Raw genomic sequence first — 27507 nt, 5'->3', positions numbered from 1 at the left:
TTACTATTCAGCAGTGAAAATATACAGCCATAGCTATATCCATCAGCATGAATGAATTTTACAAACCATAATATATATCTAAAGAACTAAATCATACATAAGGACAAATACTGTATTTTTCCATTTATATGAGATACATAGAGTAGTCAAACTCATATAGACACAGTAGAATGTTGAGTGACAGGGCTGGGGCAATGGGAAGCTACTGTTTAATATTTAATATTGTTTAATGGTATACAAGATATCAGTTTGGGATGCTGAAAAAGCTCTGGGGGTGGGTTGTGGTGATGGTTGTACATCAGTGTGCCTGTGCTTAAAGCCACTCAGTTGCTAACTTGAAATGGTTAGCTGGGCGTGGTGGCTTATGCCTGTAGTCCCAGCACTTTGGGAGGCCGAGGTGGGTGGATCACCTGAAGTCAGAAGTTCAAGACCACCCTGGCCAACATGGTGAAACCCCTGTCTCTACTAAAAATATAAAAATTAGCTGGGCATGGTGGCAGGTGCCTATAATCCTAGTTACCCGGGAGGCTGAGGCAGGAGAATAGCTTGAACCCAGGAGGTGGAGGTTGCAGTGAGCCAAGATAGCACCATTGCACTCCAGCCTGGGTGACAAGAGCAAGACACTGTTTTGAAAAAAAAAAAAAAAAGAAAAGAAAAGAAAATGGTTAAAATGGCTGGGTATGGTGACTAATGCCTGTAATCCCAGCACTTTGGGAGGCCAAGACAGGTGAATCACTTGAGGTCCAGAGTTTAAGACCAGCCTGGCCAACATGGAGAAACCCCATGTCTACTAAAAATACAAAAATCAACCAAGTGGGGTGGTGGGTTCCTGTAGTCCCAGCGCCTTGGGAGGCTGAGGTAGGAGATTTGTTTGAACCTGAGAGGTGAAGGTTGTAGTGCACTGAGATCATGCCCCTGTATTCCAACCTGGGCAACAGAGTGAGACTTGATCTCAAAAAAATTAAAAAAAGGAAATGGTTTAAAATGGTAAATTTTATGTTATGTATACTTTGCCACAATTTTTTAAAAAAGCAAATCACAATAATATAAAGTATCATTAAACTTATGTCAAGTTCAAAAATCTATATTTTTGGATATAGACATAAGAAAACTAAAGAAAAATAAGGAAATGATCACAAATGTCAGTGATTATTTATAGGGGTAATTTTTATGGTAAATCAGTATCTAATTTTTGGCATAGGAGGTGAAGGAATTCAAAGAATTACATGGTATTACTATAACCTATTTTGATTGACTTTTTAATATAAACCAGCTTTCTCTCACGTATATTTATAAAAATTAAAAATAAAAATAGAATTAATCTGAATTTCTCTTTTATTCGGCAATAGCTAGCATTTATCCATGGATTATGAGCTAACCAGAAAAAAGAAAAACCCAACATTTCATCAAAAGATGTACATCTAGGAAAATTTTACTTTTTATGTTTAATATGTAGTTATCAAAATTTATAGTATAACTATGTTACTTTATTCAGTTGTGTACTGAAAATAATTATATGAGTAACTCAATCTAGAGCAGAGTTTTTAATACTTAGAGACAAGGGAAATAAATTTTTTAATTTAAATTTTTTTCATATTTTAAATTTTATATTCATATTTTTGTAACAAATATAACAGGGGGATCAACAAAAGTTTTTCAAGTATATTACATTAGGATAAGATTCTGTGAGGGAAGTAGCATGGAAATATGAACTCAAATAGAAAACAGATTAACATTTTTATTTTAAAAAAATCTTTGTATTTTTAAAATGGTTACAATGGTCATTAAATCTGTATGGTATATAATAGATTCTATTGGATATATGGTTTTTTTTTTCTTTTGAGATGGAGTCTCACTCCATTGCCCAGGCTGGAGTACAGTGGCATGATCTTGGCTCCCTGCAACCTCCATCTGGCAATTCTCTTGCCTCAGCCTCCTGAGTAGCTGGGATTACGGGTGCCCACCACCATGCCTGGCTAATTTTTTATATTTTTAGTAGAGATGGGGTTTCACCTTGTTGGCCAGGCTGGTCTTGAACTCCTGACCTCAAGTGATCTGCCCGCCTCCGCCTCCCAAAGTGCTGGGATTACAGGTTTGAGCCACTGCACCTAGCCTTCTGGTGGATATATCTTAAGCAGTGATAGATAGACTTCAAAGAGTACTGTAAAAGTTTTGTTTTAAGGATTATATACTGGAAAGGACAATATTCACAGCTATTTAAACTTGTGATAAGAAGTTTTTAGTGACACCTTAAAAATGTATAGAGCCGGGTGTGGTGGCTCATGCCTGTAATCCTACCACTTTGGGACAAAGTGGGATATCATATAAGACATTTAAGACAAAGAGGGATATCATATAATGGTTAAAAACCTTGTCCAGGTTGGGCCCAGTGGCTCACTCCTGTAATCCCGACACTTTGGGAGACTGAGGCAGGTGGATCACTTGAGGTCAGGAGTTTGAGGCCAGCTTGACCAACATAGTGAAACCTCACCTTTACTAAAACTCCAAAAAATTAGCCTGGCATGGTGGTGGGTACCTGTAATCTCAACTACTTGGGAGGCTAAGGCAGGAGAATCCCTTGAACCTGGGAGGTGGAGGTTGCAGTGAGCCAAGATTGTGTCAGACTGGCATGACAGAGTGAGAGTTTGTCTCAAAAAGAGAAAAGTGTAAAAGCAAAACATGTAGTTCATCCACTGTGATAAGGAAGGCAGTCGAAAATATAGATAGGCTCAAAGATTTGGTGTGTAAAGGTTTTTCTCTTCTGAAAGTTTCTATTTTTTTCAGTGACATAAAAGGTAAAGCCAGCAGCTAAGAATAGAAGGGAAGAGAGGATTTTGGAGATTTGAAGTGAGAATGAAATAGTTGTGGGAATTCTGGACAGTGCTTAGGGTATATATTTTTTTAAATTTTATTTTTCCATAAGTTACTGAGGTACAGGTGGTATTTGGTTACATGAGTAAGTTTAGTGGTTATTTGTGAGATTTTTGGTGAACCCATCACCCAAGCAGTATACACTGCACCATATTTGTAGGCTTCTATCCCTTATCCCCTTCCACTCTTCCTCCCAGTCCCTAAAGTCCATCATATCATTCTTATGCCTTTGCATCCTCATAGCTTGGTTCCTACCTATCAGTGAGAATGTACAATGTTTTGGTTTTCCATTCCTTAGTTATATCACTTAGAATAATAGTCTCCATTCTCATCCAGGTCATTGCAAATGCTGTTAATTCATTCCTTTTTATGGCTGCATAGTATTCCATCATGTGTGTATATGTGTGTGTGTGTGCGTGTATACATATATATGTATATTAATTCATTTCTTTTTATGGCTGTGTAGTATTCCATTGTGTGTGTATGTGTGTGTATACACACACATACACACACACACATTTTGTGTGTATGTATATATATACACACACACATACACACGTATTTTGTGTGTATGTGTATACACACACACACATATATATACATACATACATATATATACATATATATATCTCATAATTTCTTTATCCACTCATTGATTGACAGGCATTTGGGTTGGTTTCACGATTTTGCAATTGTGAATTGTGCTGCTATTATAAACGTGTGTGCAAGTATCTTTTTCGAATAATGACTTCTTTTCCTCTGGATAGATACCAGTAGTGGGATTGGTAGATCAAATGGTAGTTTTTCTTTTAGGTCTTCAAGGAATATCCGCACTGTTTTCCATAATGGCTGTACTAGTTTGCATTACCACCAGCAGTGTGGAAGTTTACCTTGTTCACCACATCCATGCCAACATCTACTGTTTTTTTTTTTTATTTTATTTTTTGGTTATGGCCATTCTTCCAGGAGTAAGTATCGCATTGTGGTTTTGATTTGCATTTCCCTGATCATTAGTGATGTTGAGCATTTTTTCATGTGTTTGTTGGCCATTTGTATATCTATCTTCTTTTGAGCATTGTGTATTCATGTCCTTAGCCCACTTTTTGATGGGATTGTTTGTTTTTTTTCTTACAGATATGTTTGAGTTTGTTGTAGATTCTGGATATTAGTCCTTTGTCAGATGGATAGATTGAGAAGATCTCCTACTTTGTGGGTTGTCTGTTTACTTTACTGACTGTTCCTTTTGCCATGTGAAAACTCTTTAGTTAAGTCTCAGCTATTTATCTTTGTTTCTTTGCATTTGCTTTTGGGTTCTTGGTCATGAAATCCTTGCCTAAGCCAGTGTCTAGAAGGGCTTTTTCAATGTTGCCTTCTAGAATTTTTATGGTTTCAGGTCTTAGGTTTAAGTCTTCAATCCATCTTCAGTTGATTTTTGTATAAGGTCAGAGATGAGAGTCCAGTTTCATTCTCCATGTGGCTGCCCAATTATCCCAGCACCATTTGTTAAAAGGTGTCCTTTCCGCACTTTATGTTTTTGTTGACTGTAAGTATTTGGGTTTAATTATGCATTCTCTATTCTGTTCCATCGGTCGATGTGCCTATTTTTATACCAGTACCACACTGTTTTGGTGACGATAGCCTTATAGTATAGTGTGAAATCAGGTAGTGTGATGCCTCCAGATTTGTTCTTTCTGCTTAGTCTTGCTTTGGCTATGCAGACTCTTTTTTGGTTCTGTATGAATTTTAGAATTTTCTAATGCTTAGAATGAATGGTGGTATTCTGGTGGGGATTGTATTGAATTTGTAGATTGCTTTTGGCAGTGTGATCGTTTTCACAATATTGAATCTCCCCATCCATGAGCATGAGATGTGTTTCCATTTGTTTGTGTCGTCTATGATTTCTTTCAGCAGTGTTTTGTAGTTTTCCTCATAGATGTCTGTCGCCTCCTTGGTTAGGTATATTCCTAAGTGGGTTTTTTCGTTGTTGTTGTTGTTTTTTGTTTTTTGTTTTTGTTTTTTTTTTTGCAGCTATTGTAAAAGGAGTTGAGTTTTTAATTTGATTATCCGCTTGGCTGCTGTTGGTATATAGAACTACTGAATTGTGTATATTAATCTTGTATCTGGAAACTGCTGAATTCTTTTATCAGTTCTAGGGGCTTTCTACAGGAGTCCTTAAAATTTTCAAGGTAAATTATCATATCATCAGCAAACAGTGACAGTTTGACTTCCTATTGATCAATTTGGATGCCCTTTATTTCTTTCTCTTGTCTGATTGCTCTGGCTATCACTTCCAAAACTATGTTGAAGAAGAGTGGTGAGAGTGGGTGTTGCTGTCTTGTTCCAGTTCTCAGAAGGAATGCTTTCAATGTTTCCCTATTCAGTGTTATGTTGGCTGTGGGTTTGTCACATTAAGGTATGTCCTTTTTATGCCAATTTTGCTGAGAGTTTTAATAATAAAGTGATGCTGGATTTTGTAAAATGCTTTTTCTGCATTTATTGAGATGATCATGTGATTTTTGTTTTTAAATCTGTTTAAATGGTGTATCACATTTGTGCGTATTACATCATCCCTGCATCCCTGGTGTGAAACCCACTTGATCATGGTGAATTATCTTTTTGATATATTGCTGGATTCGGTTAGCTACTGTTTTGTTAAGGATTTTAGCATCTATGTTCATCAAGGATATTGGTCTGTAGTTTTCTTTTTTGGTTATGTCCTTTCCTGGTTTTGGTATTAGGGTGATGCTGGCTTCATAGAATGATTTAGGGAGGACTACCTCTTTCTCTATCTTGTGGAATAGTGTCAATATAATTGGTACCCCTTCTTTGAATGTCTGGTAGAATTCTGGTGTGAATTCATCTGGTCCTGGACTTTCTTTGTTGGTAATTTTTAAATTACCATTTCAGTCTTGCTGCTTGTCATTGGTCTGTTCAGGGTAGCTAATTTTTCCTGATTTAAGCTAGTATTTTTCCAGGAGTTTATTCATCTCTTTTAGGTTTCCTAGTTCATGTGTGTAAATACGTTCATAGTAACTTTGAATTATTTTTTTGTGTTCCAGTAGTGTCAGTTGTAATATCTCCCATTTCATTTCTTAGTGAGATTATTTGGATTTTGTCTCTTCTTTTCTCAGTTAATCTTGTTAATGGTCTATCAATTTTATTTATCTTTTCAAAGGACCAGCTTTTTATTTCATTTATCTTTTGCATTTTTAAATTCAATTACATTCAGTTCTGCTGTGATCTTGGTTATTTCCTTTCTTCTGCTGGGTTTGGGTTTGGTTTGTTCTTGTTTCTCTAGTTCCTTGAGGTATGACCTTAGATTGTCTGTTTATGCTCTTTCAGACTTTTTGATGTAGGCATTTAGAGCTATGAATTTTCCTCTTTGCTGTATCCCAGAGGTTTTCATAGGTAGTGTAATTATTGTCATTCAGTTTGAAAAATTTTTATTTCCATCTTGATTTCATTTTTGACCCAATGCTCATTCAGGAGCAGGTTATTTAATTTCTATGTATTTGCATGGTTTTGAAGATTCCTTTTGGAGTTGATTTCCAGTTTTATTCCACTATGGTCTAAAAGAGTACCTGATATAATTTCAATTTTCTTAAATGTATTGAGGCTCATTTTATGGCCTATCGTATGGTCCATCTTGGAGAAAGTTCCATGAGCTGTTGAGTAGAATGTATATTATGCAGTTGTTGGATGAAATGTTCTATATATATCTGTTAAGTCCATTTGTTCCAAAGTAGAGTTTAAATCCATTGTTGACTATCTTGATGACCTATCTCAGGCTGTCAGTGGAATATTGAAGTCCCCCACTATTACTGTGCTACTGTTTGTCTCATTTCTTAGGTCTACTAGTAATTGTTTTATAAATTTGGGAGCTCCAATATTTGGTGCATATATGTTTAGAATTGTGATGTTTTACTGTTGGACAAGGTTTTTTTTTGGTTTTTTTTTTTGAGACAGAATCTTGCTCTGTCACCCAGTTTGGAGGGCAGTGGTGCAGTCTTGGCTCACTGCAAGCTCCGCCTCCTGGGTTCAAATGATTCTCCTGTCTCAGCCTCCTGAGAAGCTGAGATTACAGGAGCCTGCCACCACACCTGGCTAATTTTTGTATTTTTAGTAGAGAGGGAGTTTCACCATGTTGAACAGGCTGGTCTCAACCTCCTGACCTCAGGTAATCCACCTGCCTCGGCCTCCCAAAGTTTTGGGATTACAGGCGTGAGCCACTGGCTCATCCCGGACAAGGTTTTTAACCATTATATGATATCCCTCTTTGCCTCCTTTAACCACCATTGCTTTAAAGTTTGTTTTGTCTGCTGTAAGAATAGCTACCCTGTTCACTTTTGGTGTCCATTTGCATGAAATGCTTTTCCACCCTTTTACTTTATGTGAGTTCTTATATGTTAGATGTGTCTCCTGAAGGCAGCAGATGGTTGGTGAGTTCTTATCCATTCTGTGGTTCTGAATTTTTTTTTTTTTTTTTTTTAGATGTCTCGCTCTATTGCCCAGGCTGGAGTGCAGTGGTGTGATCTCAGCTCACTGCAACCTCCGCCTCCCAGGTCCAAGTGATTCTCTTGCCTCAGCCTCCTGAGAAGCTGGGATCACAGGGCCATGCCGCCACACCCAGCTAATTTTTGTATTTTTACTAGAGACGGCGTTTCACCATGTTGAACAAGCTGGTCTTAACCTCCTGACCTCAGGTGATCCATTCATCTCTGCAGAGCTTACAGCTTGCAGTGACGTACTCAGATACTTCAGCTGAGTGGGGCTAGGGGATGGCTCTTCCAAGAGTCTGCCCCAGCATTCATCCAAATATTTATTGAAAGGGCTTGTATTAACTACAGACATCCACTAGATGGCCATTTGAGGTGGGTTACTGAGGTACCTGTGACCTTTACACATTCAAACTGCATTCTCAGGAGGCTGTTTTCAGCGTCCCTTATCACACCACACACTCCACTCCCTGTCCTATTTTCAGGAATAAGGAGTTTCATTCCCATGCACAAATAACATATACAGTGCCTCAGTATTTTTCCATGCCCTGACCTCAAATGCCATGTACATAAGCTTGACTATGTTGCCATGGGCCTCCTACATCTCCCCCTTGTTTAATTCTTAGAGCATGCAGGTCATCCAACACAAGGTAAGCTTCTGTCATTCTTCTCTGGTCGTAGATGTGTTGGGTGGCGGCGCAGAGCCATCTGCAGATGCCTAGCAAACAGATACAAAATAGAATAAGTATAGCGACCATCACCCAAATGTGTATGTTTAACTCAGACAACCAAGTATTTGAGTTTAACCATTGAAAGCCGTCTTGTAATGTGTGAAGGGCACTTGTTTGTAATTGCTGCGATCATTCTTCAAGTTGTTTAATTCACACTCGAGTGGAAATTTGAGAAGACAAATGGTTGTGATAAGCCCCTTGCAGATGTGCTTTTCTAAATTACTGCAAGGTGGAATCTCCTTTCCAGTTCCGGGTTATATTTACAGGCAGCCAAAAGTCTGCATGCTGTTTTAACATCATGACACAGGTTATATTTAACTGTAACATTTCGACAAGCATGTAGCATAGCAGCTACTGGAAGAGACCTAAATACTGTAAAAGGATTGATTCTGCTCTATATTAGGAATACCTTGCCCAAACGGAAGAAGTATATAAGAGTATGTAGTACAAACCATGACTGTATTAGTAACATTATTATGCAAAAAGAGGGTACAGTTGCCACCATTAGTAATGTACTCACCATATGAAAGAACCCTTTTAAAAAAGGAAGACCTAGTCTCCAAATGTGGTTATGAACAGGCTTAAAGCTTGTTTCCCTTTTAGTTGTGATATTGGTCCTGAAAGCCCATACTCTGACCAGGTGATAGAACTATTAGAGAGACTCCCAAATCCAATAGTCTAATTTGCAGACATAAGATATCCATGGGGGCCCCAATTAAGTAAAGTGTCATTATCAAACAGAGGCCCTTCACACAGCATAGATTGTCTGCATGGAGACCAATGGATGGCCTCAAACTTCTATCTTCAGTCTCTACTCAGATGTCACATAGGAAGATCAGGCACTTGTGTAGCTTCATTAGAGACCTCAGTAAGATTAGTGGTAACAGCAGAAATAAAGGTCAAATTTGCAAGCTTAGCACCCCTTTTGGGCTGACAGTAAAGATATTCCTGAGGAATGAGAGTAATACCCTTATCATGTGCTGTTGTGGAAAAACAAGGAGGGGGATTACTAGACAATAAAGTCAAGGAGTCATTAAGTTTAATCCACCTCAAATTTTCAGTTAAGGGGTAGGACAGGAGCATCTACTGACCTCCTGTCCAACAAATATCATTAGAAGACAAAGGCAGGTCAGCATCCCACCACGTAGTAACATTAAACACGGGAATTTAGAACATCACTCCAATAAACATGTTCTTGAGCTGATCACACTTGGCAAATGACAAGAGTTACCAGTCACCCCAACATGCGTGCCTGTCTTACTTTCTCAGACGTTTCCCCAGTTACTGCCAAATACATATGAAACCGGTTCTCTGCAATTGCAGGGGCTTCCACGGCAGCAAGCCCGATCGTTGCCTGTTGATCCAATCTCTTTAGCTGTCCTCAGGTCATGTCAAATGCCTTTCAAGTCATCACCGTCACTGTTGGTTGATTCTCCAATGACAAGTCCTTCATCATCGGGAGGGGGTTGTTTGGTGGCCTCCTGTTCTCAAAGAGAGAGCCCCATACTCTCCTTTTTTGTTTATTAAGATATACTTTAAGAGCTTAATGAGTTTATTCAATAATGGCCTAACCAGCTGAGTTATAGAAATTGCCAGTTTTGTGTTGTATGTGTTGAAGTTGTAATGCATATGTAAATTGAATACTAAGATAACATCAGTGTTTATAAGTCTGTGGAAGGACTAAAGTTATAATAGATTTAAACAAATGAGCAATTGCATCTTTAGTTTTTTTCTCTGGTCCAGAGGGTAACATGTATCAAGCTTGATAAGTGTCCATGGTAATGTGGAGAAATTTAAAATGTCCAAAAGGTGGATACTAAGTAACATCAGTTTGCCAGATAGCATGAGGCACCAGGCCCTAAGGGAAAAGGAGAGAGAGAATGCCATTGGCTATCAGGACAAGTTTTAATAATCATGCAAGCTTGAGCAAGTGTGAAATAAAACTGTTGTTTAAGACTGTGGGCTTTCTGATGAAAATAGCATGATCTCGCAAAAAAGCAGGAAAGTCTACAAACCACATTTGTGGTTATATCAGAGCATCAGCTCAAGCATTCCCTTCTGATAGGGGACGAGGTAGCCCAGAATGAGAACGAATATGGGTGATATAAAGATGGTGACGAGGGGCACAGAGGAGCTCTTGCACTGCAAGAAACCAAGCTAGTAGAGATTCATTATTAGTAATGCTCTTCGCATGTGCAAGATCTAAATGAGTAATACTATATACCATGTAAGCGGAATTACTAACTTTATGTCTTGGTGAGGAAAAATTGGTAAGGCCAATATTAGGGCACCTAACTCCACCTATTGCGTAGTTTTTTAAATGTTCCTGAATTTTGTGTTGCCAATTTTGCATGGCATCTTGCCACACTATAGCTGCCCCTTTAGTTTTTTTTTTTTTTTAAATGATCTGTAAACGCAGTAGTGGTGTGAAGCAAAATCTCAGAGACAACAATAGATACAAATTTAACAGGCACAGTTTGCAAAAAGTTACCAGCTTAAAGGCTGGTAAGTGAAAACTGACATTACCAATAAAGTCAGCCATTGCTATTTGCCAATCAAGATCACAAGTTTAGAGAGTATGATATTGTTCCTTGCTTAACGGTGGGAAAAGAGTAGCAGGGTCATATCCTGACAATTGGACACAACATTGGCGTTCCTTTATGAGAAGAGAAGCTATTAAATCTGTGGCCTTTTGCATATGTTTAGAGCAGGCGTCCCCAAACTTTTTACACAGGGGGCCAGTTCACTGTCCCTCAGACCGTTGGAGGGCCGCCACATACTGCGCTCCTCTCACTGACCACCAATGAAAGAGGTGCCCCTTCCTGAAGTGCGGCGGGGGGGCCGGATAAATGACCTCAGGGGGCTGCATGCGGCCCGCGGGCCGTAGTTTGGGGACGCCTGGTTTAGAGGGATTATGAGACAGGTAAATAGCACATAAAATACAGAAATAGCAAAAGATAAAGCCTACCTGTTAAACTAAGGCATGGGAGGGATGGCTATTTTAAGTTTAAGTTGCCATATTCTGGCCCTTGAAAGTCATTAGAATGTGACTGCAACGTGCATTGAGTTAGCTTAAGTGTGTAAACGTTAGAGAAAAAAAAAAACAACCCAGAACATTTTACAGTGTCTCTAGGTGTTGCCCATTTTCTTTCACTAGCCTTTAGCTGGAATGTCTTAGAAGTGAGCTTGGGAAAGTAGGGCTGTGGCTGGTTGCTTCCCATCTGCGCCGGGCTCCTTAGGCAGCCTCTCTTTTTAACAGTCTGCCACTTTACTACAAGCAGCAGCAAGAGGCCAGAGAATGACCAGGCCGTAAAGTGCACGTGTAAGTGCAGAGACAGGAGGCAAGAGGGTAACAGGCTGGGAGAAAACCACGCCCCTCCTCCTCCTGGCCACCTATGCTTGGAGCCAACCCTGTTAGGTAAGGTACTGAAAATATACTGGGCTTTTTAGTATTTTTACCACCCACAAGCAGAGAGGCTCAGGGCAGGAGCAGACATGCAGCATTGGGTCTGCTTTGAAGTTTCCCAGCCACAGTGCTTCTGCACATTTTGTAAGAAAGTGAAACAAACATTCCTTACTGTTGCGTCTATCTTCTGAAGATGACAGCAGCTGGCAGAGCTCGTCCACTTCAGCCTACTTAGCATTTAACATGTGGCTATGGGAGAGCACCCCTCATTAGCGGGCTTCTCCCCCAGAGCTCTGTACTCTAGGCTGCTCTATATTCCTCTGCCCACCTTAGGCTAATAAGGTTGGGGTGCACATAGACTGTGTCATAGCCCTTTCCCTAGAGAGCCAGGGAAGACAAGGAAATGCTTGTCAGCTGAGACGTGTGAGGGGTGGCAGGGATGGGCAGAAGTAGGAAAAGCAGCAGCACAGCAGGCAGCAGGCCACTTTCTGGCGGGTTACTAAGGTACCTGACCATGGTGAGGAGGATTCTCAGGACCAGGCTAGAGCTGCCTGCAGCCACCCGGGGACTCGGTCTGTACCTCTTGGTCTCCCCTCCATCACCACAAACCCAGAAAGGGGCAACTTACCTAGACTGCCAGTGACTAAATGGGCACTCCATAGCATCTTAGCAACTCTCCTGCCCCAGGCCTCTGTGGGCAGCAAGAAAGCCAGAGCTTTCTGGAATAAAACCCAGAAGGCAGCCTGCAACTTTCCCTTACACTCCAGGGAAGTAGAAAAAAGACAAGGCCAAGAAGGCCAATGCTGGAAGTAGGAAGTGAGAATTTCCTTCCCTCCTGGAGGCACCCCTCCAGCAGGAATATTTGTCAAGGAGATGTGACCACCCAATCATATAGATGTTCACTGACTCGGGGGTCTTATCCAAGAACCGTCCCTTGGGCTGCCTCCAGTCTCCTCAAGGGGGCTAGGAGGTGCTGTTGGCTGAATGGAGCCAACAGATGCAGGTCCCTTTAAGGGTGGAAGAAAAGGCTCTGGTCCATTTTTACCATCACTAGAAAAAAGATCTCTTTCTTATTCTCCATAGAAGGGAATGAAATGGGGAGAGGAGCCTCTCCCTGTTCTGGTTCCTGTTTTTTCTTCTCCTTTAAATCTCCTGAATTCCCTTCAGGTGGAGAAGATGGGTGGTTTGACATCATCTTCTGGCAGATAAAGAGGATACGACGCAGAGCATACCAACGCCCAGGTGGTCAAAATAGTAACATTAGTAAAATGACCTTGCTCATATCCTCTTTTCAGGCAGTGACCTACCTGTTCCCATAACTCTCAATCTAAGGTTCCTTGATCAGGAAACCAAGGGTATTCCTGCCGAATTAAGAAAATAAGCTTATGTAGAGTTCCAGGCTCTACGGTGCACTGGATAGCCTTAAGGAGCTGTTGCACTGTTTTAAAAAAAATTCTCTCTGCTCTTTGGTCATTTCTTGACCTGTGATAACCTAACCCCTGCTATTTTACTCCTGATGGGAGTCAGAATGTCAATTTGTGCCCTCCCCCAAGTTCTGGCCAGGGGGCTTCTTGCCCCATTCAAATTGTTACAAAGTCCTGCTAGAGAATTCCTTTTCACTGTGGAGTTTTATCCCCTGCTTCTCTGGCCACCCTCCTGATGGATCCCTGTGGTGCAGGAATGGGCTGCTTGGGGATCCAGTGAGCTCCCAGGGCCTTTCTGCTGCTTCCACTACCCCTGTATTTAGCTCAGCTCTCTAACTCGACTCAGCTCCAGGTAAAGTCAGAAACTGCTCCTGCAAATAGACCTTCAGCTTCTCCAGTGGGGATGTGTGTTTATGAGAGGAGCGTCTTCCTTTCCCACCTGCACAATTGGGGCACTCACAGTATTTGGGGTATCTCCTGTGTCCTACAGGAGCAGCCGCTTCCTTGGGTGTGGGGGGGTGGTCTGTGGGTCCTCTTGGGATTGCTGGTTTGTTCTTACAGTCAATCTGGAGCTTAAATTCACAATCTAGAGTCTATTTTAAAATTATGCTGATAAATTTGAGCCCAGGTGTTTTCTCTGATAAGGTTCAGCTGCTCATATTGAGTAAATGGAAAGTTGAGTTTCACTGATTTAGCCAGCTGAGCTTTTTAGAGGAAAAGGAGAACAGAGAAAGTTGGAGGTATGTAAGATAGTGATAAGGGTGATGAACTGTGAAATCTAACCTGGGAAAGGAGGAAAGGAAGGGATAGAGGAGGTTGATGAACAGTGAAAAAGTGGTAGGGGCAATGGGTTAGAGATTCCAGTGGAACCAGTGGACTCTATGAGCATCTTGGAGAAGGTGAACGAAAAAGGGAAAATCCAAGAGTCTATACATCCCAAGAATTAACTCCTCCTTCTATAGATTCTTCTTACATTTAGATGGTGCTCTTCTCTTTAGCTTTCCCATGTGAAAATGGAGAAGAGGTCATTATCATAGAAATTGCTTTCAAATCTGCTTCCATAGCACTGACCTCTTTGCTAAACCTCAGTTCTATAGTTCTAGTGCCTGCAAGAATTGCCTGAATGATCTACCAGCATTTTGTACTAATTGCATGTAAATTATTTTTAACAATTCTTCATTCAAATTCACCTGTTCCGGACTGCCATTCTCCCTCTGTCAGACTGTCTCCTGTCTCCTCTCTTCACTTCTGATTTTAATCATTACTAAGTAAGTTAGCTTATAAAATGTTTGTTGGATCCTCTCTGCATTTCCAGGGCCAGTTGACCTTGCTGGCCCATCCAGTGCCCATTCAGCTCCCTAACTTGCACCTTCATTTCTCTCTTTTTGGGATATCTTCTCTTAAATGTTAAAATCTTTTGGCCACAAATTGAAATGCCATCTACTCACTAAACTCTAGCAGGACTTCAATTTGTTGAGTATTGTTAATAGTATGGCGTCTTGTTAATAAAATGATATCCTTTTTATGTTTTTTTCTCTAATATCAGGTTAATTTTCAAAGTTATATTCTTCATAGCCACAGCCCTTCTCAAAAACTTTTAGGAGTTTTCCATTTCTCTTAGAATAATGTCCAAACTCTTTAGCATAGGCTCTAGCCTTTCACATTCTCATTTTCTTCATCACCTCTTCTTGGAGTCTTTCCAAGGCCCACTGAACTTGCTGGCCCATCGAATGCTCTTTCAACACCTTATCTTATACCTACTTCTCCCTCTTCCTGGAGTATCTTCCTCTGAATTATAAAAATCCTTTGAGCACAAATTTAAATATCACCTGCTTTGTAGACATTTTACTTGCTCCTCGCTGTTGAAAGTAGTCTCTCCTTCCTTCAAACTTGCAAAATAACTCTCTGTATACTAGTTAGTCATAAGAATACTTTTCAGTTTTATAAATGTACAGTTTCAAACTGCTTTTACATATGTTTTACTTTATTTCCTACAAGATGAGGTTTTCTTTAGCACCATTTTAGAGATATGGAAACCGGGCATGAGAATTATTTAAATTGCACATACTTGTCACTGTCACCCTTGCCTTTGAATAATTTATATTATTTTTCCTGTTTCCAGACTTTGTCCTTCAATGAACTGAGTCAAGGCTTCACACTAATAGGCAGTCTTATTTGTTGAATGAGTGCATGAAAGTCTGGTTTTATGAAAGCAAAAATGTTTTTCATAATTAGTATTTTAAAAGATGTGTTTTTAAAGTAACTTACATGTTAGTGGCCTTTCTTATGATGTGGCCTTTGTTAAGTCTGGCAGTAAGAAAAAGAAAATCACCAAAGCTGAACGATTGAAGCTGCTACAAGAGGAGGAAGAGAGACGACTGAAAGAGGAAGGTACAAAATAAATAGTGATGCTGTTTACAGACACAGGTGATAGTAACGAGAGGGTGGTCTTCTGTAGTACAGTCAATATTTTTCCTTTTTAATTTTAAAATTTAATCTGTTTTTTGATAGATAGCTATCATTTGGAAAGTATCCAGAAATATGTTAGTACATGCCAGTCTCTTCCAGGTATATATTGAAGTAGGGTTGCAGATAAAATACAGGAGCATAGTTAAATTTATCTTTCAGATACTCAAATGAGTAATTGGGATAATTTGTCCCATGCAATACTTGGGACATTCTTAACTTAAAAAAAAATTATTGTTTATCTAAAATTCAAATTCAACTGAACATCCTGTGTTTTAATTTGCTAATTCTGGTAACCCTATCTTGAAGTGTTTATATTTACTGATGAAATTAGGAGCATTGGTGATTATTGTTTCAGTAAAAATTCTGACACTCAAATTCATTAAATGTGGGAAATATACATTGGCAAGAAATACACAGAGCAGCCTAAATTTTTTAATATTTATTTGCCAAATTTAAAATACTAATTTCATTTGTTAAAAATCAATTAAACATTGATAAAAAGTGCTTATTAAACTACCAAAAAGTGATTTTTAAAATCTGAGTATTTAGATACAGGTTTTTAAAAGACTGTTCTCAGGTTCCATGTTGATTTTTTATGTATAATATTATATACTCTTTCTTTCGTTAACTCCCAATAAGAATACAATATCAGGATCTATGTCTTGGGGCATGTTTTATTTATATTGGATTTAACTTATATTCTTCAATATAGATTTCACATTTTGTTTTTAATAGAGCAAGAAAAGATTAAGATAATTACATCTGAAGTTGTAGATGTCACAAGATTATGGAAGTCTTCTGAAGACTTGACTTCCTCTTAATTGCCATGATAGGTCTGCCAGATTTTGTTTGTTAAAATCACTATTGGATTGCTATAAACTTTTTGGAGAAGAAAAATATTATGCTGGGCCTTTTTTTTTCCTGACCAGAAAATTTGAGTTGTTACTTTTGTTTCCTTTTCTTTTTTTGAGGCAGACTCTTGCCCTGTTGCCCAGGCTGGAGTGCAATGGCATGATCTCAGCTCACTGCAGTCTCTACTTCCCAGGTTTAAGCAATTCTCCTGCCTCAGCCTCCCAAGTAGCTGGGGTTACAGGCGTGTGCCACCACACCCGGCTAATTTTTTGTATCTTTAGTAGAGATGGGGTTTCACCATGTTGTCCAGGCTCTTCTCCAACTCCTGACCTCGTGATCCACGTGCTTTGGCTTCCCTAAGTACTGGGATTATAGGCATAAGCCACTGCACCCGGAGAGTCATGTTGCTTTCTTGAAGAAAGGAGAGCTGACACTTTTTTCATTTCTACTGTGTAATAAAGACTGTGACTTCTATAAAAGATTTCACTACTACATCTTGGAAATATTAGAAGTAAATTTAAGGGCTTAAAAATACAGTGATCTATTCACTGAGGGAAAAAATTTTTTTTTGGTTCTTTAGAGGAAGCCCGTTTGAAACATGAGAAAGAAGAAATGGAAAGGCTTGAAATGCAGCGAATTGAGAAAGAACAATGGAATCGACTTGAAGCAAAGGTAAATAAACATTAATAATGTTCTTAATGAATAATTAAACTATGGTTATCAGATCTGTTGTCATTTAATATCCTTCTCAGTCCATAGCTACCAGTAATATTTAGGCCTACATGAACTTAATCTAACAAAGATAAGTGACTTTGTTATCCAGATTTCACAGATGAGGAAATTGAGGCATGGAAAATTAAGCATGTAATAAGTGGCTTAGCCGAGACTTAGATCTAAGCAAGTCTTGCTGCAGAGCCTGTGCTTGTAACCTTTAAGCATGCATGAATCGGTTTTATAGACAATTTAACAGGAACCAAAAAAAATTCTCAGAATATTCAAATTCTACCTCTCCTTTGTTAGTTTCACTTTTCTTTTTCACTAGAATCTTTTAGATCAATAATTCTGAAATACTTTGTTCTCAGGACAAAACTCCATTACTATTAAAAACTGAAGATCCCCCCCCACCCCAAGGAGCTTATATTTATGTGGATTACATCTATCAGTATTTACCGTATTGGAAATTAAAACTGATAAATTTTAAAATGCTTTCATTAACAGATATTACATGTTGATTAAAAATAAACTATTAAACATAGGTAAATATATTAACACTTTTAAAGAAAAAACTATTTTTTAAATTAAGGAAATGAGTGGCATTGTTTATATTTGAAAAATTTATTTGGTATCTGACTTAACAGAAGACAGCTGGATTCTCATATCTATTTCAGTATTCCATCTGTTGCAGTGTGTTGTTTTGTATGAAGCATATAAAGAAAATCTGGTCTTATACAGATATGGAGTTGGAAAAAAAGAAATATTTTAATAGCCTTTCTGATAATTGTGGATATTCTTCTTTGATACTAGATCAAAACTCTACAAGTCATAGTTTCTTAATGTAGAATATGAAACCATATTAATGAACTATTCATACTCTGTTATCTTGAAACATTGATTTATCTTGTCCTCTGAATAGATCTTGTTTCCATACATGATTTGGCATTATCATGTGTTGCTTGCTTGAAAAGTTTTGGTTCACTAAATTATTTGCTTCCAAATGTTGATGTAATGTATTATTCATTATCAAAAATCACATACATTAGTATAATCGCCAATCAAATCAGAAGTTTTTAAGGATCAGAATACTGTCAAGCTTACAGTGATGGATATAAGTTTTCTAAAATTTGAATTTTTGCCTGAAAGCTTGAATTTTATCATTGGCGACAAATATTTTGAGTTGTTTCCTTGATGTGACACACTCCATTCATTCATTTTTGAGAGAATGTTACCAAAATAGTCAAATAATTGCACAAGTGATATTTCTTAAGACAGTATGGTCATTCCATATGCAGAAAAGCTTTATGCATAGTTCTCGTTTTATCCAACAGGATATTAAAAAGACATGTACTTAGGGTTAAGATTTAATACAATTAATAATATTCACCTCTTCATCTGGGCATTCTTTTTTTTGAGACTGAGTCTCTCTCTGTCGCCCAGGCTGGAGTGCGGTCACGCAATCTCAGCTCACTGCAGCCTCCACCTCCTGGGTTCAAGCCATTCTCCTACCTCAGCCTCCTGAGTAGCTGGGATTACAGGTACACGCCACCATGCTCGGCTAATTTTTGAATTTTAGGTAGAGATGGGGTTTCACCATGTTGGCCAGGATGGTCTCCAACTCCTGACCTCGTGATCCGCCTGCCTCGGCCTCCCAAAGTGCTGAGATTACGGGTGTGAGCACCCACCCTACCCCTGCACCCTTTTGTAAAGCTGGCTCCTTCCCCTCACCTCTTCACCTAGAAAGAGTACTGTTGGTGTCATTGCCTGATTTGTGCTAAGACATCAGCACTTTTACACCATCTTGCACAATCAATGCAAATAGGTACTCGATGAAAAAGTCAAATAATATTATTATGGAAATAGATTTGACCTCACAGATCACAGGTTTTAGGTGCCCACCAAGAGTCTATAGATCATACTTTGTAAGCCACTGTTTCAGATGAAACCTTTTGGAAATATCAGTTATATTCAAACTAATTTTAGTATTCATTTTGAAACTGCAGTTATAATGTTTAACCACATTGTTTTAGACGTTACTTGTGAAGCGTAAAGCTACAATTAAAGAACAGATAAATGTATCTGTCCCTGTGCAACAGGATCTAGAAAGGAGAAATGAAGAACTGGAAGAACTTCGTTTATTAGAGGGGTGTTTTCCTGAAGCAGAGAAATTGAAACGGGAGACTCGATTGCTTTCTCAGGTAAGACCGATTTCTCTTTTTGTAGCTAATACTTTGGCGACCACAAGAGGGAGTTGTAGTCTAATTTTGATGCCAAGAAACTAAATTTATCTGTTTAAAAAAAACCCCTCTCATCTGACAAAGTAAAGTAACATAACTTTGTAGAAAGCTATTTGTCAGTTATAATGTCCTTGAAATGTTTATATTCTTTGACTCAATTGCTGGGAATGTATACTAGGGAAATTATGCTAAATTAAAACGTAAAAGCTTTGTGCTTAAGGCAATCTAGTCTTGCTCATACAGCGTAACTTGGGAAATAATATAGGTGAATATCAGGAGAAAAATGAAAAACTATTATAATATGGCTAAAGATTGTGGTATATCTTAAGTGAAAAATTCTAAGTACAGCACAGTATGATTACAAATGTGAAATTTGCGTAAACTACATACAAAATGAATGGAAGGACTTGTACTAAAATGCCAGCGACAACTAGTAATTAGTAATAATTTGGGAAGTAGAAATTAGCCCAGGTGTTGGCCTTTGCAAATAAGCAGTTCTATGATTAGAGAGGAAAACCAAGCAAAACAAAAACTACTTATAAATAATACTGTAAAATTAAATATATGAAAGTAGTTAATACTTCTATTTGTCTGAATATTAAGGATTAGAAAGTACTGGATAGAGAAGAATTTGGTTATTTTAGAGCTCTCTCAAGTTATTAGTTAAAGCCATTGTGTTTTTATCTAAATTGATTAAACTAGGTTATAAGAATTTATACTTCAAAAAAGAAGTCATTTAATCTTTGGCTGAATCTTCATCAGTGTGAACCTTTAAACATTTTTATTCCACAGTGGGAACACTACATTCAATGTGATGGGAGTCCTGATCCTTCAGTAGCCCAAGAAATGAATACTTTTATTAGCTTGTGGAAAGAGACAACAAATGAGACTTTTGAGGAAGTGATTGAGAAGAGTAAAGTAGTGCTAAATGTAGGTGTTTATGTATTTTCCTATAAACTGGCTGTTACAAATAGTTTGATATTAACTCAAAATATAAATTAATGTATTATTTGCAAAATAACACTGCTGCTTCTGAATCCTTGGCTATAGCGAAAGAAGTAATTGGTAATCTTTTCATTTTCTTTTTATAAGTCTTAAGAATTTCTTGCCATGTTAGCTAAGGTCAGCATATCATAAAACATTGATTATTTGTCTGCCTAATCAAGCAAAAAAAAAAAAAAAGTCGCATGCATTCATGGAGATAACTTGGGTGGGAGTAGTGGGTAATTTTATCCTCAGCTGGAATATCCACTATTCAGCAATTTAATACTCATGATTTTTAATGTTTACTGGGTGCCAGGTATACACTCAGTGAGAGTGCAAAAATAAATAAGAATATTCTATCTTTTGTTCCTGCAAATAAGACGGTTAGACTAACCTGAGAAGCTTATACTTTACAATGCACTTAAAAATACTAGGGAAAAATAATTTATTAAAAAAAATTTTTTAATTCATTTCCCCAGTCACCAAAAAGTAAGGTTAAACCTTAGAGGCCATAAAACAATCCAGAAAGTAAGAAAGTCTCAAAGCCAGTGGCTTCCCAGAGAGTATCAGCTAACTGCTAGTGGCTTAGCATTGGTTCAAAGGGCCATCAAGAGGCAAAGCCTAGAGTACATACAAGGTGGCAAGTTTAATCAGAGACTCCTGTATGGCTGGGAGCCTCAAAAGATATTATGGAATATGGGAAAAATTCATTGTGCAGAAGGAAATTATAAGATGTGTTTGGCTTATCCTTAGCTTAGTGAGTGAGAAACAAAAATGTCTCTCCACTGTGAATTTTTATTTGTTTATTTTTATTTGTTTTTGAGACAGCGTCTCCCTCTGTCACCCATGCTGGAGTGCAGTGGTGTAATCTCAGCTCACTGCAACCTCCACCTCCTGGGTTCAAGCAGTTCTCATGCCTCAGCCTCCCAAGTAATTGGGATTGCAAGCGTATGCCACCATGCCAAGCTAATTTTTGTATTTTTATTAGAGGTGAAATTTCACCATCTTGGCCAGGATGGTCTCAAACTCCTGACCTCAAGTGATCCACCCACCTCAGCCTCCCAAAGTGCTGGGATTACAGGCACGAGCCACTGCATCTGGCAGAGAAGTTTTAATCATGAGTGAATCAAAAGTTGGATTGGAATAATTTACGGGAAGACAGCACAGAGACAAAAAGAAAATATGAAAGAGCAGTTGACAGACATATATGATAGAGTAAGAAGGGCCAAAAATATATGGAAAGAAGTACTAGAAGGGATACAGAAGAATGGAAGAGAGACAATAGTGAAAGAGATAATGGCTGAAAATTTTCCAGAATTGATGAAAGATGTGAATCCTCAGATTCAAGTAGCTCAAGAAATTCTAAGTTAAAAAAAAAAAAAGTGTGTTTATGCTTATAACACTTCTGACTTCAAATGAGTGTGTGGTTTTCTCACACCAACCATTTATCCAACTCTCCAGACACCTGCTGAGTGTCCTTCGATCCAATGCTGGTACTGACTACCTAGAGCTAGTGCAGACCCCAGTCCCATAAAACTGCCCCTTCCTCCACTTCCAGTCACAAGTCCCAGGTTGTCACCTACACTTCGGATCAACCTGTTAAAAATCAGGTTATTTGCTATAATGGCTCTCAAAACTCAGGGAAACATTTGCTCATCTCTACTGGTTTGTTATAAAGGATATTACAAAGGGTACAAGTGAACAACTAGACAAAGAGGTACAAGGGGTGAGGTCCGTAGGGAGGAGTGTAGAGCTTCCATGCTCTCTTTTAGCACACCACCCTTCCAGCACCTCAATGTGTTCACCAGCCAGAAAGTTCTCTGAACTTGCTGTTTGGGGCTTTTATGGAAACTGCATTATGTAGGCATTATTGATTAAATCATTTGCCATTGGTGATTAATTCATCTTTATTCCCTCTCCCCATCCTGGAAGCTGGGGAGTGGGGCTGCTAATCACCTGGTTGGTTCCTCCGGCCATCATTCCCCATCCTCTAGGACTCATCACAATAGCATAAACTCTCGTAAGGTTGGGAAGGGTTTATTATGAATTTAAAAAAACTGTTTCTCTCATTCTTACCCCTCAAGAAATTCTAAGAAGCTTGTGCCAGGAACAAGGGGCGGAGACCAAATATTTATTTCTTTTTATGTCACACCAGGTTAGGATAAATAAATTCACACTTAAACACACTTACATAATAATAGAAACTAGAAGGAATTCACTACTCTTATTCCTGGTATTATCCTTTAATGCTTTTTTTGGTCCAGTTCCTCAGTTTTATGCTTCCTGTCTTTGCTGCTGCAGTTCTTCATGTTTTTATAAGAGGGTATAACTGTAGACTCTTTTAAGCTCATACCACGCGTTGTGTGATTTAATCTGAACAACAAGGTTATGAGAGTCATTTAACAAATAAAGAAACATATATTGTGATTTGCTTACAGTCCACTATGAGACCTTAGATGGACCTTACTCTGACTTTCCAAAGGCCCAAAAAGTCTCCCATACAGTCTGAGCTATTTAATAAACTCATATAGTACTTAATCTATGCCAAGCTTTGGAAATAGTAACTTTTTGAGTTCTCATAATAACACTATGAGATAAGTACTGTTAACCCCATTTTTCAAATGAGGAAGTTGAGGCACAGAGATGTTAAATAACTTTCCCAAGATCACACTGCCAGTTGACAGGTGGCCAGGATAGAAGCCCAGCATTCTTGCTTGAGTCCCTTCTGCCGTATGCTATGATGCTGCCTGTCTCCATTCAGAACATTTCTGTGTATTTTCTGTGTCAGTGTTCAAAATTATATTCTGCTGCTTACTAGTTGTTCCTTCATCACACTGTGCCTCAGTTTCCTCATCTATAAAACATGCACAATAACAATATCTACCTCATAGAGTTATAATGAAGACTAAAGGAATTAAAATGTATACAGCGTTTAGAACAGTTCCTGGTGTATAGTAAGCATTGAGTAAAAATATTAGTAGTTCTCTTCCATCTCCTTCTCCTCATTGTTGTTATATTATTGTCTTTCTTATTGTTTCTCAGTCTGAGGTAATGACAAGTTGCCACTCATTTATCAACTTGCTAATGAAAGCTCTGTTACCCATAGTTAACTGGTAGGTCTGAGGGTTTAATTAGACTCACAGCCACCATTTCAGCAAGAAGGCATCATAGGTTATGTTGTGCTCTTCATACTGTATCCTATCAGAAGCCATAATTAATAATGTTCCATTATTAATTTAATGAAGTGAATTTGATCACATGGTTAAGGTGTTGACCATGAAATCTCCACATTGCAAAGTATTTTCCCCAATCTGAGATCAAATACTTTAGCACTGAAAGAATTATGTGTTCCTCAGCAGCTTTTCACCTAATCATTTAGGTAGCCTTGAGGATCTTTATCTGAAGTGGTTATTACACTGGGGATTGAAAAACGGTGATTTGCTAACCGATCATTGCATCCGCATTAGATAGATGGCATTCTTTCTTTACCCCACCTTCCACTTTCATTTCTGAATATCTGTCACTATAGACTCATGGATTTTTATTTGTTCAGTGTATTATAATTAATTTTAAGGGAGTTTGGAAGGAAATTTTTTGTTTGTGATCTTAAATTACAGAATAAATACAAGAAAGGATTTCTTGTTTGTTTTGTTAAGGATGTGTTCCTCAATTCAAAAGGGATAGAACATTTCCTTTTACACTTGTCCTTGATTATTTCCCAGAGAATTAATTGAAATATTCTTTTACTTTACAGTTAATTGAAAAATTGAAATTTATTTTATTGGAAATTTCACCATGTGATTTGCAAGATAAAGATATAATACAGTACCAAGGATCAATTCTACAACTGCAGGAGCTCCTTCATCTTAAATTCAATGTAGCCACAGAAATACTTCTCAGAGTAAGTGTGATATTTTGCTTATATATTAACTTTTATAAGAGTTAACTTTTAAGCATTAACATTTTATGTTATGTAATAAAATAATCCAGTATTTTTTAAATAGAAAAATCAAGAGATTGTGGAAAAGTTAGTAGAATAAAGTACATATATTTATCCAGATTTAATAACTGATAATATTTTATTTTTAAACTTAATTTGTTTTGGTTTGGTTTTTTGGGGAGGAGAGTAAAGATAAGATCTCCCTGTGTTACCCAGGCTGGTTTCAAACTTCTGGACTCAAGCAGTCTTTTTTCCTTGGCCTCCCAAAGTACTGGGATTACAGGTGTGAGCCACTGCTCCCTGCCAAACATTTTATTTTTAAAGAAATAGAATATTATTTCTATTTGCCATTAAAAGTAATGACAAAAACTGCAATTACTTTTGTACCAACCTTATAATAGTATTATTATGATGATGATACTAATATATAAAGATAGAATAGGAGAACTCATCCTAATGTATATATTAGCCAGGCATGGTGTGCCTGTGGTCCCAGCTACTTGGGAGCCTGAGGTGGGAGCCTTGCTTGAGCCCAGGAGGTCAAGGTTGCAGCGAACCATGATCACACCACTGCACTTCAGCCAGGGCAACTGTGCCAGACTGTGTCTCAAAAAAAAAAAAAGAAAGAAGAAAATTAGAAAAAATACTATAATGTTATATTTGAAATGGAAATACCAGCATAAACCAGATTGCTTTTTATTCCATGAATGGGATTTGGGATTTCAGTTCTGGGGCAGGAAAAGCAAAAGATGAGACTGGATTGTCTTATTGTGCTAGAAGGCAAGCAAATGCTAACAGATTAATGACTTTGTATGAAAGAGATACCATCCGCTAAGAGGCTAGCTTGGAAGTACTACTGCTCAAATTTGGAATGATTTGAATATCAGAAAGAATAATGATTATACTCAATTATACCACATTGAATAAATTAAAAATTTGTGAGTTTATAGTGATACTGCAGAAACAAAGGGAGAAGATGGAGTGAAGAAATAACAGTTCTTTACAGAAGAATATCATCTATCTAATGTGGGTGCAGTGATCAGTTAGCAAATCACCATTTTTCAATCCCCAGTGTAATAACCACTTCAAATAAGGATCTGCAATGGCTACCTAAATGATTAGGTGAAAAGCTGTTGAGGAACACATAGTTCTCCTATTGCCAAAGTATTTGACCTCAGATTGGGGGAAACGTACTTTGCAGTGGGGAGATTTGGTGGTCAGCACCTTAACCAAGCGACCAAGTTCATATAATTAATACTGGAACATCATATGCCTTCTGATAGGGTGCAGTATGAAGAATACAGCATAACCTGTGATACCTCCTTCCTGAAAATGGTGGATCTGAATCCAGTTAAACCCCTATACCTTCCAGTGTACAAAAATAAAGAAGATAGAGGAGCAAGTTAAACAATGCCATGAGGAAACAAACATGAAAATCCACAATGTGGGACAGTTCTTCTACAAGACAACTGTCCTGAACACTTCAAAAAGTTAAAGTTACAAAACAAAAAGGGTGCAGGAGAATAATCACACTTAAAATTAATAATAAATATAATCAACATTTTAAAGTTTTACATTCTAGCAACCACATTATTCAAACCCTTTATGACAGCTGATTTCTTGAGCAATAGGTATCAAACTGTGTTAGTTTTTATTTTAAAATTCTTAAGAGCATACTTGAAATTTATGGTTAAAATTAAATATTAATAATTAGACTAGCAAAAACTCATCTGGATTTTATAAGCTGGATATTTTGCTTTCTAAACTTGATGTGTTCCAAGATAGGTTAACTTTTTTTTTTTTTTTTTTTTGAGACGGAGTTTCGCTCTTGTTACCCAGGCTGGAGTGCAATGGCGTGATCTCGGCTCACCGCAATCTCCGCCTCCTGGGCTCAGGCAATTCTCCTGCCTCAGCCTCCTAAGTAGCTGGGATTACAGGCACGCACCACCATGCCCAGCTAGTTTTTTGTATTTTTAGTAGAGACGGGGTTTCAGCATGTTGACCAGGATGGTCTCAATCTCTACCTCATGATCTACCTGCCTCAGCCTCCCAAAGTGCTGGGATTACAGGCTTGAGCCACTGCGCCCGGCGATAGGTTAACTTTTGCAGTAAAATAGTCTACACTTTAATAAGATACAGATAAAGAAGTATGTGTATAGTTAAAATGAAAAGTCATGATTCTGATGTTATGATTGAGAAAGCTAACATAATATTAATCCACAGGTGCTACCTAGTAATATAGAAGTAACTTTACTTTTCTGAGACTGAGTCTCACTCTGTCACCCAGGCTAGAGTGCATGGTGCGATCATGGCTCACTCCAGCCTCAACCTTCCAGACTCAAGCAATCCTTCTACCTAGGATTTTTCCAACTCCCAAATAGCTGGGACTACAGGCACATGCCACCACACCCAGCTAATATTTTTAGAGACGGGGCTCTCATTACGTTGCTCAGGCTGTTCTTGAACTCCTGGGTTCAGGTGATCCTCCTGACTTGGCCTACCAAAGTGTTCAGATTACAGATATGAGCCACCTCACCCAACCTAAGGGCAACTTTAGTTCTTAGACACCTAGAAGAAACTGAATGGAAAAAGGAGATGCATATTTAAGTAAGTAAATATGTTTGTATCCTTTAGAGAATTTTTAAAAACAATTCTTTGTCATTTTGATGCAACCTTATTTTTACCCAAGTTACTCTAAGTAATTAATTAAGGGAATCCAACACATAAGTGATAAAATAACTTATCTAAGTTGTATAATTTATGAGGGCTGTGGCCCTTTATGATGTTATCTTTTTCTTCTTAACAGCAAGCTAGTACTTTGGCAGATCTGGACAGTGGAAATATGGAAAAAATCATTAAAGATGAAAATGTTACTCTATATGTGTGGGCAAACCTCAAGAAGAATCCAAGGTACCCTGTGGGTCATATTTTCCTCATAGGTGGAAAGACTGAGCCACATCATGATTGCCAGACAGATGCCTATTGCGTGGTGTGTTTGGAAAAGCCTATTTTAGGAAGTTAGCCCACTGAGGGTTGAATCACAAACCTGCCATTTACTTACACAAGTTACTTAACTTTGTTGAGCTTCAGTATATCAGCAGTAAAATGATGATTATGCCACTTAATAGGATTGTATTGAAGATTAAACGTTAGTACATGTAAAAGTTATAGCGTAGTATCTATTACAAATATGCACTCATTCAATACCAGGTTTTCCCCTTCTCTTTACCCACTTAATCCCTCTGCCCTCCAAAAAAGTAGAAGTGGTAAGTACTTTCTTTCTTTTTTTTTTTTTTTTTTTTTTTTAGACAGAGTCTCACTCTGTTGCCCAGGCTGGAGTGCAGTGGCATGATCTTGGCTCACTACAACCTCTGTCTCCTGGG

At 38.1% G+C, this 27507-nt stretch overlaps 1 protein-coding gene across 1 annotated transcript in view; it reads left to right on the top strand.

Moving 5' to 3' along the window:
• DNAI7 (dynein axonemal intermediate chain 7) overlaps positions 1-27507 on the top strand; it is an 87232-nt gene that overhangs the window by 17907 nt on the left and 41818 nt on the right. Inside the window, 6 exon segments of the mRNA XM_074402925.1 lie at positions 15235-15319; positions 16830-16921; positions 19060-19161; positions 19993-20130; positions 23939-24085; positions 26931-27034. Of these exon segments, the coding sequence (XP_074259026.1) occupies positions 15235-15319; positions 16830-16921; positions 19060-19161; positions 19993-20130; positions 23939-24085; positions 26931-27034 (668 nt within the window).

The sequence above is a fragment of the Saimiri boliviensis genome, chromosome 7 (genome assembly GCF_048565385.1).
Source record: "Saimiri boliviensis isolate mSaiBol1 chromosome 7, mSaiBol1.pri, whole genome shotgun sequence".
NCBI lineage: Eukaryota > Metazoa > Chordata > Mammalia > Primates > Cebidae > Saimiri > Saimiri boliviensis.
The sequence above is the reverse complement of the archived record's forward strand: the minus strand, read 5'-3'. Positions and strand labels throughout refer to the sequence as shown.